The following is a 13763-nucleotide window of genomic DNA, read 5'->3' on the forward strand; positions in this document are numbered from 1 at the left end:
GCATTTTTAGCCAAACTGGAGAAGGATTTATATCAGCTCTTCTTGAGTCAGGACTCACATGAGGCCTGGCGTTTATTTCACGAGCACTCATCGCCTCCGACAATTACTTCTCCTGAGATTTGGGGTCAATATGTAACATCATTATGTACGGTATCTGGACAGCCTCCATTACCAGATCCGCTAGAGCCATGCCCTGCTACTAGTACTTTCTTTACTACGGAAATGGTGGAAAAAGCCATTGATAAGATGAAGACAAGAAGAGCATATGATCATGAGGGTTTAGTAGGAGAACATCTGATCCATGCAAGGGATCTACTTTCAGAAGTCCTTGCTCGTCTGTTTAATCGGGTCATGTGTGAAGGATTACCTGAATCTTGGAAATTATCTACTATCATACCTATTTTCAAGTCAGGAGATCCTATGATACCCGGGAACTATCGTACCATTATGGTGGGTCACACATTGACCCGACTGTACGCATCCATTCTGGAACAAAAACTGAGTAGATGGGCAGAGAATGAGGGCATGAGGGCAACAGGACAAGCTGGATTCAAGAGAGGTTATTCCACTTTAGATCATATTCTTACGCTCAGAGCCATTATTGAGGAAGGAAGAGCAAGCGGGAGAAGGATGTATTGTTGCTTTGTGGATTTTCGGAAAGCTTTTGATACAGTACCAAGGGCCAGATTGATGCGCAGAATGCAAGAGTTAGGGGTCCCCAAAGAGATTATTTGGGGGATCATGGCCTTATATGGGTCAGTAATTGGTTATGTACATACTCCAGAAGGGGATTTCGACATTGTTCGTTCCACCGTTGGAGTAAAGCAGGGATGCCCACTGTCCCCTACTTTATTTGGTATGTATATAGATGAGGTATCAGATTACATTGATAGAGAGGGTGACAGAGGTGCCCCACTTGCAGAGTCATGGATCCCTTTGTTGTTGTATGCAGATGATATTGTATTGATAGCAGAATCACCAGATGGAATGCAGAGGCAGTTAGATGCATTACATAAATTCGCGGAGGACAGCGGACTGTCGGTAAATTTGGGTAAAACCAAAGTTATGGTGTTTAACACCACACCGTAAGGAGATCGGCACCTACATTTTCATATGGCCAGGATACAGTAGAGTACACAGATGCATACACATACCTTGGTGTGGTATTTACAGGACCGAAGTTTACTCTTAAGAAAGCAGCAAATGCTAGATTGTCCAGAGCCTCTGCGGCCTTGGGAGGGTTGGAGAGGATGTGTTCACAAGTGCAGTTTCAAGAACCACGAACAAAACTTTGGCTCTTTGATACTGTGGTGGCTTCGGCTATGCTTTATGGGGTCCAGATTTGGGGACCATCTGTGGATCAGGATAATTGGAAGTCAATGGAGAGACCTTTGGTATCTATGATTTCCCGAATGATTAGAGCCAAGGCCTCCGTACCACACGCGATTATCCGAGCGGAACTAGCCGCCCCTCCGATAGAAATTGAAGCTCTTACCAGATCAGTGTCTTTTATACATGGTTTATGGGATACAAATAATTGCCGATATACTAGATTGGCCCTCGAATCCTCTCGACAATTAGCAATGAAAGGAGATACATCATGCTGGTATGCGCAACTGTCCTCGTGGTTTCAGAGACACGGGTTCAGTATGGAAAGATTACCCCCCTTCCAATACTCTCTTGAGGCTCCATCACTGGCAATCACACGAGCGGAGATTAATAAAATCATCTTCCAGGATCTTATACAGTTGGACACTAAGAGGACATGGGTAGACCCTACACAAGAATTGGGCACGAAGATGGCCGACTACAAAGAAAACTTCCTACAGCTATCTGAAGATGGTTTTGTGATTCGCCCGAGCTACATGGATACCCACCTGTCTCATGGTTTGAGATGTGCTATTGGTCAGATTCGTACATCCTCACACCAGTTGGAAATTGAATTTGGCAGATTTAGGGGAATCCCACCTGAGAACAGAATTTGCAAGTTATGCGGAATGGAGCCGGAGACAGAATTACACTACATATGCCATTGCACCGTATACTATGAGATACGTGGACGTTTCCATTGCCTATTTAAAGAAGGCTTTGGACCTCTAGATAGAGTCATGCAATACCAAGATCAAAGGTGCTTAGGCCTGTACCTACTGGAAGTACATCGGCACTGGGATAACCTAATGAGAAGACAAAGAGCACTACAGCCTCAGAGGCAGATCACAGATTTCTTCGGATCGAGAGAAGCAGGAATGGAAGGAGAAGCAAGAGGCCAGCAGCAAGCACAAAGGAGTACCCACATTCATACCAAAGGCACCCTCATTGACAGGGCGATTGAGCTTAGGAAATCGAGACGACCACGACCGAGATGCAGAAGTACACTTCATCGGAGGAGACTACAACAAAAGGATTAGAAGTATTCTAGCCAGACACCAAGAATGCTCCTAAGAAGTTTATCTAATACTTTGTATTTAGTTTTTCGCATTTATTTTTCACACTTTCACACTTTTCAGACATTGTAACAGATTCACCACTTTTGTATCAGTTTGGTCTCATAGGTCACTTTGGCCTTTTGAAGACGTTAATATAACATTTCATTTCATTTCTCTCTCAATCATGGGAAGCGTCGAAGAAGTGCCAACGGCTTCCTCCACGTGTAAGAAGACGCATCCCTCGCCGATCGCCCACAAAGCCTCTTTCATGCGGACAGGGAAAAGGATGTCGGCATAGAGAAGGAAATGAGAGAATGGAGAAACGAAGTTGAAGAGTGGAGGAAGGAGAGGAGCACTTTTCTTCAAAGATGGACCGAAGAAAGAGATGGCATGTGTAGGAGGATTGCCTCGCTCGAGGAGAAAGTGGTCATCCAAGATTCCATCATCTGAAATCTACAAGCAAAAAGTGGACAGCTCGAAGAAGGCAAATTCAGCCATCCATGATGGAAGAATTGAATACCATGAGAGAAGAAATACGGGTTATCAAGGAAGGTGAGGAGAAGAAGTCATGGGCCGCGGTCATCTCCCCAACACAAAAGAAAGTAGAGGAGGCCGAAAAATGGATTGATGTTGCCAAGAAAGGGAAAGGTAAGGAAGCTCCTTGTACACCCACTCTTATTAACATGACCCTTGAAGAGGAACAAAGGAGGATGCGGGCTCTACATGTGAGGGTAACCGGCCTCAAGGACATAAACAATGTGGAAAAAGAGGTCACAAGCCTCACATCCATGATGGGGGTGGACAAGCCTTCACACACATAGGCATGGAGAGTGGGCAAGAAGAGTGATGGCCCGGGAGAATCTTCAAAAGGGAGAGCTCTCATACTACGCTTCCCCTCCTTGGAAGAGAAGAAGGAATTCTTGAGAAAGAGGCCTACTCTCAAGAAGACAAGTACTTTTCTTGGTGATGATCTCATTGTCTCACAGCTTGCGCACATGAGAGAGGTAATGCCAGAGATTACGGCGACAAGGGAGAAGGGAAAGATGGCCTTTTACAGAGATGGTCGGGTGGTGATTGTAGAGCGGCGCTCTACATGACAGTGTGAGACCTATGGGCCACACTGAAGATGGCTAGTTGGAATTGTAATGGATCTATGAGGTTGGACGTTGGTGCCTTTGAGGATAGTTTCAGAGACAGGGACATTGTTTTCTTCTCCGAGACGCATCAGGCCCCCGGACAGCTTATGCCACATGTGGTGGGCTACAGATGGGAGACAGCCCATAGGACAGTCGCGAGATCTGAGCATGGGAGTACAGGTTCAGGAGGAGTAGCAGTGCTATTTAGGGAGGAGTTACAACCACTACTACATATTGTACGGAGAGATGATCATGCTAGATATATGTGGGTGAGGTTGAGAGCTGACACAGGCCGATTTCTATACATTGCCATATGTTACTTCCCCCCGAGTATGTTAGTATATGCTGCATCCAGAGGACAGTCGCCTTTCTCTATACTAGAAGATGATATATGGGAGTTTTCTAGGGATGGTGATGTCATTCTCCTAGGGGACTTCGATGTCCGAACGGGCAACTCTCAGACAGTCTTCTACGACACTTTAGATGAGATGCTTAGAGAGCTGGATGTGGGTGATTTGGGGCTTGACAGATGCTCACATGATAGAGAGCAGATAGAATATGGGAGATACCGCACGGAGATGACGACTGCACATGGGTTAGCCATACTTATGGCTTACAACGATTTTCTGGAGCAGCCGGTTTCACATGCTTTCCACACAAACACGGAGCCAGTACAGTGGACTATGTTATGGCATAGCCGAGCTTTATTCCTTGTATTCAGGATTTCATAGTGGGAGCCAGACCAGTGGGCGTAGCAGTGGATCATGCACTTTGACATTTTCTGTTTCATTTTAATATAGTATAGCCCAGACATCAGGAGGTAGGTCACTCAAAGATACATGTGTATTGGTATGAAACAATCAAAGGTAAATGGGCAGCATGGCATGAGGCTCTCAACTATGCTGAAGAAAAGCTGGTACTTGACAAGCTAAAAGAAGATGTCAAATTTTTTTGACTCAAGATGGGTCCATGGAGAAGCGAGATTGGTGCACTGATTCACATTACCAATGAGATGATACAATTAAATGTTGAAGCTTCCAAAATTCCTAAAAAGGCACTGGCAAACATGGCAACCTCTAAAGCACAGTTCAGAGAAGTGATTGAAGTTTTGTTCGAAGCAAGGATTAAAGATAATCAGTCACTGACAAGAGGATGGCTCCATACAACATCCTTTTGCCACAAACAGGCAAGGGCCCGATGAGGCTCCGACAAAGCATATTGTACAATGTTGACACAAAGACGTGGGAGCCTTTAATACCCTATGAAATCAAAATGACAACTGAGCACAAAGAACAACTAGAGCAGGAAACCATTTATAGGTTGAAGTAGTCGCCATTGCCTTATCTTTTAGCACACAGTTAGTGATTGTCTTTGTTGACTATGTTGAGGGATTTGAAAGTATAAGGATGCTTTCTAGAAACCTCTTTGGTGTGCTATACCCGTTATACATTTACACCAGAGACTGAATCAGTTTATACAGAGGAGATCTATAGTTGTGTATGCACAACTGATCCTAGCCTCTCAGTGGAGGTGTGCACCACTTTATTGACTGAGACAGTGCATGCTGTAGCATCAGAGGCATACCCACACACTCAGTCGGGTCGGACACGATATTCTGGGAGCATGCCCCAGAATAGTTGGTATGATGAGGAGTGCAGAGAGATGAGAGCCCAGCTTCAGAGGGATCTTCTTTTAGGAGTCATCACCTATAGACAATCTCGGATTGCTTCCCAACGCCTTGTGCGACGGAAGAAACGAGCTTACTTGGCCCAAATGGAGCGAGACTAGTATCAACTGTTCTTGAGTAGAGACTCAGGAGAGGCATGGCGATTCTTTCATCAGCACTCCCTCCCCCCAATGATTACTTCTCCTGATGTGTGGGGCCAGTATGCCTCATCGTTATATACGGTTCCTAGACAGGACCCCCTTCCAGATCCTACAGAGCCATGCCCACCTACTAGCACCTTCTTTACCACTGAGATGGTAAAGAGAGCCATTGACAAGATGAGGACCAGCAGGGCATATGATCATGATGGTCTAGTAGCAGAGCACTTTACACATGCTAGAGATATGTTGGTAGAGGTTCTCGCAGTGTGTTCAATCGTGCCATGTGTGAGGGGTTACATGAGACTTGGAGGTTGTCTACTGTTGTGCCTATCTTCAAAGCAGGTGATCCTACAGAGCCTGGGAATTACCGCACTATTATGGTTGGGCACACATTGGCACGGTTGTATGCATCCATTCTTGAGCAGCAGTTGAGTAATTGGGCAGAGGATGAGGGTGTACGAGCAAAGGGCCAAGCCGGTTTCAGGAGGGGTTTCTCCACTCTTGATCATATTCTGACACTCAAAGCCATCATTGAGGAGGGCAGGTCACATGGGAGACGGATTTATTGTAGCTTTGTGGATTTCCGCAAAGCATTTGACATGGTACCGAGAGCTCGATTGATGCGCAGACTGCAGGAGATGGGGGTGTCCATAGTGTTGATTTGGGGGATTATGGCTCTATACAGACCTGTACGCACTCCGGAGGGGGATATCTGATTTAGTTCACTCCACCATTGGGGTGAAATAGGGTTGCCCATTGTCTCTTATGTTGATGAGGTGTCTGATTACATGGACAGAGAGGGTGATAGAGGTGCCCAGCTAGGACGTGGATCCCATTGTTGTTATATGCTGATGATATTGTGTTGATCTCTGACTCACCAGAGGGTATGCAGCGACAGTTGGATGCATTACACAAGGAGGATCAGCACCGACTTTTACATATGGTCAAGAGATTGTAGAGTATACAGATGCATGCACTTACCTTGGGGTTGTCTTCACTGGGCCGAGGTTTTCTTTGGGGAGAGCTGTAGAGCCTAGACTGACTAGAGCTTTTGCGGCCCTTGGAGGCTTGGAGAGGATGTGTTCGCAGGTTCAGCTCGAGGAACCTCGGACAAAGTTATGGCTCTTTGATACCTTAGTAGCCTCAGCTATGTTGTATGGGGTGCAGACATGGGGACCTTCTGTAGGCCAGGATGGTTGGAGACGTATGGAGAGGCCCTTGGTATCTATGATCTCTCGACTGATCAGAGCCAAGGGCTCCGTACCTTACGCTATCATTCGAGCAGAGCTAGCTGCCCCTCCTATGGAGATTGAGGCGCTTACCAGATCAGTCTCCTTTGTGCACAGCTTGTGGGATACTACTAGAGACAGATATGCTAGACTGGCCCTTGAGTCTTCCAAACAATTAGCTCTTCAGGGGGACACTTCATGTTGGTATGCACAGATGACATCATGGTTTCAGACGCATGGTTTCACCATGGACAGGCTGCCCCCTTTCTAGTACTCTCTTCAGGCACCCTCGATGTCTCCTACATGGGTGGAGATTACTAGACTCATTTGTCAGGACCTGATCCAGCTGGATACCAGGAGGACATGGATAGAGCCGCCATAGGAGTTGGGCACGAAGATGGCTTTCTATAAAGAGCATCTTCTCCACCTCACAGGAGATGGGTTTGTGATTCGACCCAGCTACATGGACACACATATGTCTCATGGTTTGCGGTGTGCCATTGGTCCGAGACGCACATCCTCACATCAGCTGGAGATTGAGACTGGTAGATTTAGAGGGATACCAGCAGACATCAGGATATGCCGCTTATGCCAGTTAGAGCCAGAGACAGAGCTACATTACATATGTCATTGCACAATGTACTATGAGATACGGGGCCGTTCCACTGCTTATTCAGAGAGGGTTTCGGTCCTTTCTCTAGGGTCATGAGTTATGAGGATCAGAGATGTCTTGGGCTATATCTACTATTTTGGCCCTTTGAAAACGTTAATATAACATTTCATTTCATTTATCTCTCAACTGAAAGAAATCCATGGAGGCAGTCGAAGATGTCATGAACGTGAGGCATAGGGAACTAGTTTTTGATGGTGATCTTATAGAGTGCGCGATGGTCAATGCATATTGGCCAAGAACCATTCTCTTTCTAAACAAGTAAAACAGGGGAGCAATAAGGAGAAGAGCTTGGTTGGATGTAGTCTTTCTTTGAAAGCTCGAACACATGGCTGAAAATTTTGTCCTGTTGAGCTTTATGTTGTAGATTTGGGAGGTTGCATTTAATATAAATGGTCTAGCTTAAGCACACTCAATTGAAAACGCAAAGCACTAATGAAAGTCGACCAGGATAATAACAGTAACATGACTTGATTAACTCATAACTTGATACAAAATGTTCGCATCCAATGGTTGTAGCGAGGGAGCCATTTATAGAGAAGATCGGGTAGCTAGGGTTCCCTATTATTGAGGGGTAATTTACCAACTAATGGAGGGAAATATGGGGCTGATGGAGGGCTGGAATCCACAACCCATACAAGTGTCTAAAGGTGGGTAGAAGGGGTAAGACTCCATGTGATAAAGGCTGCTCACCTCATGGTTGTACACATCACATACAATGTAAATAAAAGCATACATATCAATCAATAAACCCTAGCCTGCCCCGCTGATCTCATCGTGTGCATCTCTTCCCAATTTCTCAAAGCTTTCTCCAGCCATATATTGTGGCCAATAGATGATCAACATGGTGGTTCTGTGGTCTTTGAAGCAAAGCGTTCTCCAGTCTTTAAATATCATATGGTCTAACTAGCTAGCTAAAAATCCCTCTCAATCTGCCATACTGAATACGTGAGCTAATGTTGGTGCCTTATCTCACTATCATTTCAAAATGCTCCGCCACCAAATCATTATGGCCTTGGACTCTCTTATTCTTAAACTTTCATATGGCTTGTTTCACCGTCATCTCTATGCAATGTGTTGGCTTAGAGATGCATGTAAGGGGCATAGACTCCTAACCCCAGAACTTCAGAAAGTCTACCAACGTACTCAGCAGGAGCAGCAATTTTTATCGACGGTTGGCTCTCTTCAAACGGCTTCCATGTCCTCCCACCATCCTGTCCCAAGAAAGTCTGGCACATCTTGCTTCTTCCACACAAGCCTGTGAGAGTTTTTTGAGCATGCCCATGTGTACACTGTGCATAGGTCGAGTGCCACCTCATGTTGTAGGTGTGATCTCATCTCTTTGCAATCAAAGTTTCTCTTTTGAATCGAATCCTTCTTAGGAGACTTTATTGCTTGCTTAATTGCTCCCTTAACGAGCTTGCAACAGAAATGGCTTTCGAACAACTGTCAAAAACGTCAAGGATAAGGTTTCTCTGTAAATTGTAGTATCTTTAATCTGAAGTTGAAGGAGCCATAATCATGCCACAACCAGGATGTGAAGTTTCAACAGGGGTTATTTTGACTGAGAGGTGGATGATATGCCACTAACCACCAGTTGGGATGAATTCTATAGTGGAGCAGCACAAAATCATCACGGAAATTATGAAGTCATTTAATTCTTTAGTTCTGGAAGTTCAGTATGCATGGGTTGAAGATGTAGGGTGGAGAATTTGGTAAGTGCACTCAAGCAGCCAGACATGTGTGATGTCTGTTATTGCTCTCATTTTTCCATCCTGTGCAGTGTGCATACAAAACTTCATGATTTTTTTGTGTTGGGGGGCTTCAAGTATCGTTCGTGTCAAGTAGGTGCAGTTAGGCTGTGCTTCTGGAGCAGGTTTGTAGAATCTCTTAATTTGATGTGTGCACTGTGGTGATGAAGCTCTGTTACATGTTCGTGCAATGAGGTCGCATTTTTGGGAGACTTAACTTTTTTCAAAATCATCATTTAAAATAAACAAGAGAGTTCTCAATTGAAGCACTCAGAAATTATGGGTACACTTTCTTTTCCTTATTGGTTTGCCATTTGGGAAGCAGAGTCAGGCACCGGCAACGGACTGTTGAGCATCAGGCATTCAAAGACATAACTACTGGAGGTCTTCTGGATTTTGGCTCCCAAGATGATTTAACCACTTTGCAGAATTTGGCTCCGACTACACCTCAGAAGCCGTCTGCTGCTGAGGGTACCACAAAATGCTATAAAAGAAGAAGAGCAATTTTAGCTAACGGTGACCACACTTTATAATCACTCACAGTAGAGAGCTCTCTCTACTATATCTTCCCCCCCCCCCCCCCCCCCCCCCCTTCTCTCACTGTACTACACATTGTACTGGGCACCTTTTGTATTAGCTGGCACATCCATACAGTCCCAGCTTGTAGTAGTTGTAATTTTTGTTTCAGTTCTTTTGATTCCGGACATGGTATCAGATTCACTATGTTGTGATAGCTTGGTCTCATAGGTCATTTTGGCCTTTTGAAGACATTAATATATCATTTCATTTCTCTTTCTCTCTCTTGCACGTGCGGTACGCAGATGGTGTGGTCTAAAACTGAAATATAGCATCCATGTGATCCAAGTGTTTTCGTTCTATGTTTGCTCTCTGCCAGTTTTATGATAGATTGCTTGAGAAGAATACATGATGTCCAAATTTCTCAACTTGGTGATCTTTCAATTTTCATGAGGCTCTGATGAAATGTATCTGTGAAATCATCTCAGGAAATTGATGTCTTGTGGTACATTTTGCAAATTGCAGCAGCATTTGTGGCAGTGTTTCCATTATGGTATTGTTAACTATCAGGAGTATCTTTCTTGTTCAACCTTAAGCTTTGCCTCTTTTGTTATCACTTTGGCAACTGCAGCGGCTTTCTTTTGTCATGCTGCCTGACCGTCCCACTTCTTTTCTTCAGCAATTCCCTTGGATCTTTCAGGATGGTCCTTTTCTCGCTGTAATCTTGGCTTTTTATGAGCTTCCGCCCCTTGGATTTCTGGCTTCCCATCAAAGTGTACAAAGCTTCATTGCTCTTATATATGAGTGTACTATTAGCTCACCAACTCTTAAGACTGCCAACAGCTGAGGACATTCTGAGGAATGTAATGTTAAAACGAGGAGTGGGTGAGTAGTGTCCCCCAATTTATCTAAAACATAAAAAAACAATTCCAGTCGAATAAGTTTGAGTTGAAGGGTGCAGAAACCGTAGAAAAGATGGAAGATTAAAGAGCAAATGTATTGGAAAGGTGCAGAAACCTTAGAAAAGATGGAAGATCAAAGAGAAAATGAATGGGAAAGTCAGAAATTGATAAATTAGCTACAAAAGGTGTCTACAAGCACTATTTCGTTTTCATTTTGATTCCTTTCACCTTATCATGTAAACTTTCCTATAGCTTCCTTTTAGACCTTAGGCATGTTCGGACTGCCAGGAACGAGGGGTGAGTTGCCGAGTGTAGCAGGCTACAGTGTCACTTTCACAGGACAGTTAGTTCAGTTTGGACTTTACAGTTGGTCTTTGGTTGGTCGGTTCACACTGGACGGTCGGTTCACACTGGACGGACTTGCTGGGCAGTGACACGTGGCAGGGATACGGTGGTCTAGTGGACATCGTGGCCAGGTCACCACCACCACTCAGTGGAGATAGACTTAGATGCTGTCATTTATGAGCCGTTGGTGGCTCTTTATGGTTGTATATATGAGTAGTAGTGGTTTGGTCATCATTATCTTTACGTAGTCGTCTAGAGTGAGTCTATACACACAGCACGGCTTCACCATCCCTGCACATCTGAGCCTCGACACCCCATTGTACCTGAGAGTCTTGAGCTGGAGCTGACTGTGCTGCCACGCCAGAGTCTGTATCAGTTCTTTGAGATAGTCGAGTCAGTTGTTGTGGTCTACTGCTGCTGTTGTGTCTCTGTGAGCTCAGTTGTTGTCTATTGTTTCTTGTTTTCAGTCTGTTTTGAGTGAGATTGTCATGCACATTGCACTGAGGAGCACCCACTGTAGAGAGCACGACACACTATCTGCGCTACAGGTGCTCTCATTTTGGCGATCACGGTGGGACCTCAACTGAAGTCTCACTCTTTGTGAGGTACAAATCTTGAAGCTAGTTGGTTCTATCTAGCTTCGCCTACCTTGCCTTGCACAGTTCTTCTCTCGCCCTGGTCCAACTGGTCTAGTCCTCTCTCGCCCTAGACATCTCTCGCCCTGGTCCAACCAGCCCTCGACCCTGATCTAGTCCTCCTCGACCCTGGTCTAGTCCTCGTCCCTAGTCTAGTCACTTACCTGGTCTACTAGAGTCTAGACCAGTCTTCAGCCAGTTCAAGGTTTTCTTGCCCAAACCTTGGTCGGATTGGTGGTCGCTGCATGACACATACAAGGCGGTCAGTCGAGCGTCAAAGCGCACTACTGAGTCCTCTAGAGTACTACAACAGAAGACGACCCTTTGTACCCAGTAGAAGTCCATCCAGCTCATCACCCATACCTCCACATACGACATTACCCATTCCTCCATCTGGTTCCACATCTTCCAGATCACCTTCTCCAGTAAAGCTCTCTCCTATTCTGCTACAAGAGGCTATTGAGCAACGGGCTCTTGAGCAAGGGGCCATGGAGACTTTGGCAAGTGTTTTGACCAAGGTGAACATCAAGTTCCCTACCTTCAAAGGACTCTCTTCAGAAGATGCTGACGACGATGCAAGGAGGTTTGTATTTCTCTGTAGGGGTCGTGGTCTTAATAGAGAGGATGCTTATTTGGTACTCTTTCCATCTACCTTGGATGGTTTAGCAGAAAAATGGTACAGCCAGTTTGCAGAGAACCATTTTGCAACTTGGGCAGCCTTAAGACAACAATTCTGTGCAACATTCAGGCCAGGTGACTATCAGGAGAAGGTTTTGGATGAGTTGGCCAACATGGTGCTCCAGCCAGAGGAGACTTTTGCAGAGCTTATGACGAAAACCAAGTCTCTGGTTGCCAAGCTTCACCAGCAACCCGGTGAATTTATGGTTAAGAAGTGCGTAGAGAAGGCGCTTCCCAAAACTTCTCAGCAAAAACTCCGAGAGAGTCTCCGACCCGACGCCACTCTGGAGGAGTTCATCGCAGTTGCTACTAGGATAGAGGGGGCTAGGAAGCTCTTCACCAACCCCCCTCACATAGAGACTCCCTCTGTGTTTTCGGAAAGTCCTGCTGATGCATTAACTTCTTTGCATAGAGAACTTGAAGCCCAAAAACTACAACGTGCTCTCCAAGAAGAGAAATCAATCTCTCTTAGACAAGAGAAACCACAACATCTTTAGGCTTTGGATCAAATCAAGAGAGCTAGAAGAGCTTTGGTCTCAACAGGAGACTAAATCTATGGTATGGTGCAGCTCTTGTCGCTCTCCAGGACATCCTCCACAGGACTGTCCCCTTCGGGCTTATTGCCACTTCTGCGAAAAATCTGGGCACGAAGAAAAGGATTGCTACTATATCAAGGGATTGCGGCAAATACAACAAAGTCTAGGTCCTTCTCTCCAACAAGGACTAGCACCTGCATCCAACATGGTCTCATCTTATGGCCATCAAAACCCGTTGCCACCTCTGTTGACAACACCTCGTATGTAGCAAGCTATGCACAACAACTTTGCATCCCCCAGCTTTTATCATGCTAGTACTCCTTCAGTTCCCCAAAGCTTCTACACGTCAGCATCTGGTCCCATGCAGCAAGGGCAAAGACCACCTCGCCCCTCCAATAGGCCAATTTTGTGCTATAGGTGCGGGGAGTATGGACATTATCAGAGCAAATGTCCGTTGCCAGAAGGGTCCCCTCCTTGCTGACACTGTCCTGAAGCTAAGGATCACTATAGTAAGGACTGCCCAAAACAACGAGCATCCACATCTGCAAGCACAAGCCAGAACCAACAAGAGTTTACATTCCCAAAGCTTAACCTCATCACAGTTAGCACCATTCTACAGGCCCCGCCTTCCACTCTTGTAGTTGCCTCTCGAGATGGGTTGAAGCAAGTGGTAGAGCCGGCTGGTGTGCTCACATGGGCATAGAGAGCTGCTCTTGGTCTCAGCCTCCCTGGCGGTCCAATTTTGTCATCTCCAGTCACACAAATGAGTCAAACTCCCTTAGTAGCTGACAAACTAGCAGGTAGTGTCAAGAGCCAACCTACCTCTCTTCTATCAGATATTGATGGTGCTTTCATGGAAGCAGTAGAGGACTTGCAGAAGCTTAAGATACCAGAGCAAGATCTAATCAAAGGAGTGAAGCCTACAACAGAGTCTATCTTGAAAAACACCTTTCAGCAAGTGTCATTGTACGACATGCTTCGACTTGATGCAAATTTTAGAAGTGACACCCTTTTCATCATCCAGTCTCTGTACCATGGTGCAGGGCCTAGTGGCGGGCACCTACCTGTGCAGCCCTTGGAGTCCTACATGATTTCATATCGAGCTGCTCCCC

The 13763-nt window shown here is 45.5% G+C and overlaps 1 protein-coding gene across 3 annotated transcripts in view; it reads left to right on the forward strand.

Moving 5' to 3' along the window:
- The window catches only part of LOC147428952 (uncharacterized), a 53543-nt gene extending 43708 nt beyond the window's left edge, over positions 1–9835 (forward strand). For all 3 annotated transcript variants that reach the window (XM_086494895.1, XM_086494896.1, XM_086494897.1), the window contains exon 11: positions 9365–9835. In XM_086494895.1, coding sequence (XP_086351021.1) covers positions 9365–9572 — 208 coding nt within the window. In that variant the 3' untranslated portion in view covers positions 9573–9835. The remainder of the gene's footprint in view (positions 1–9364) is intronic.
- Positions 9836–13763: the final 3928 nt, after the last annotated feature.

This window comes from Adiantum capillus-veneris, chromosome 22 (assembly GCF_014529385.1).
Source record: "Adiantum capillus-veneris isolate H3 chromosome 22, ASM1452938v2, whole genome shotgun sequence".
Classification (NCBI taxonomy): Eukaryota; Viridiplantae; Streptophyta; class Polypodiopsida; order Polypodiales; family Pteridaceae; genus Adiantum; species Adiantum capillus-veneris.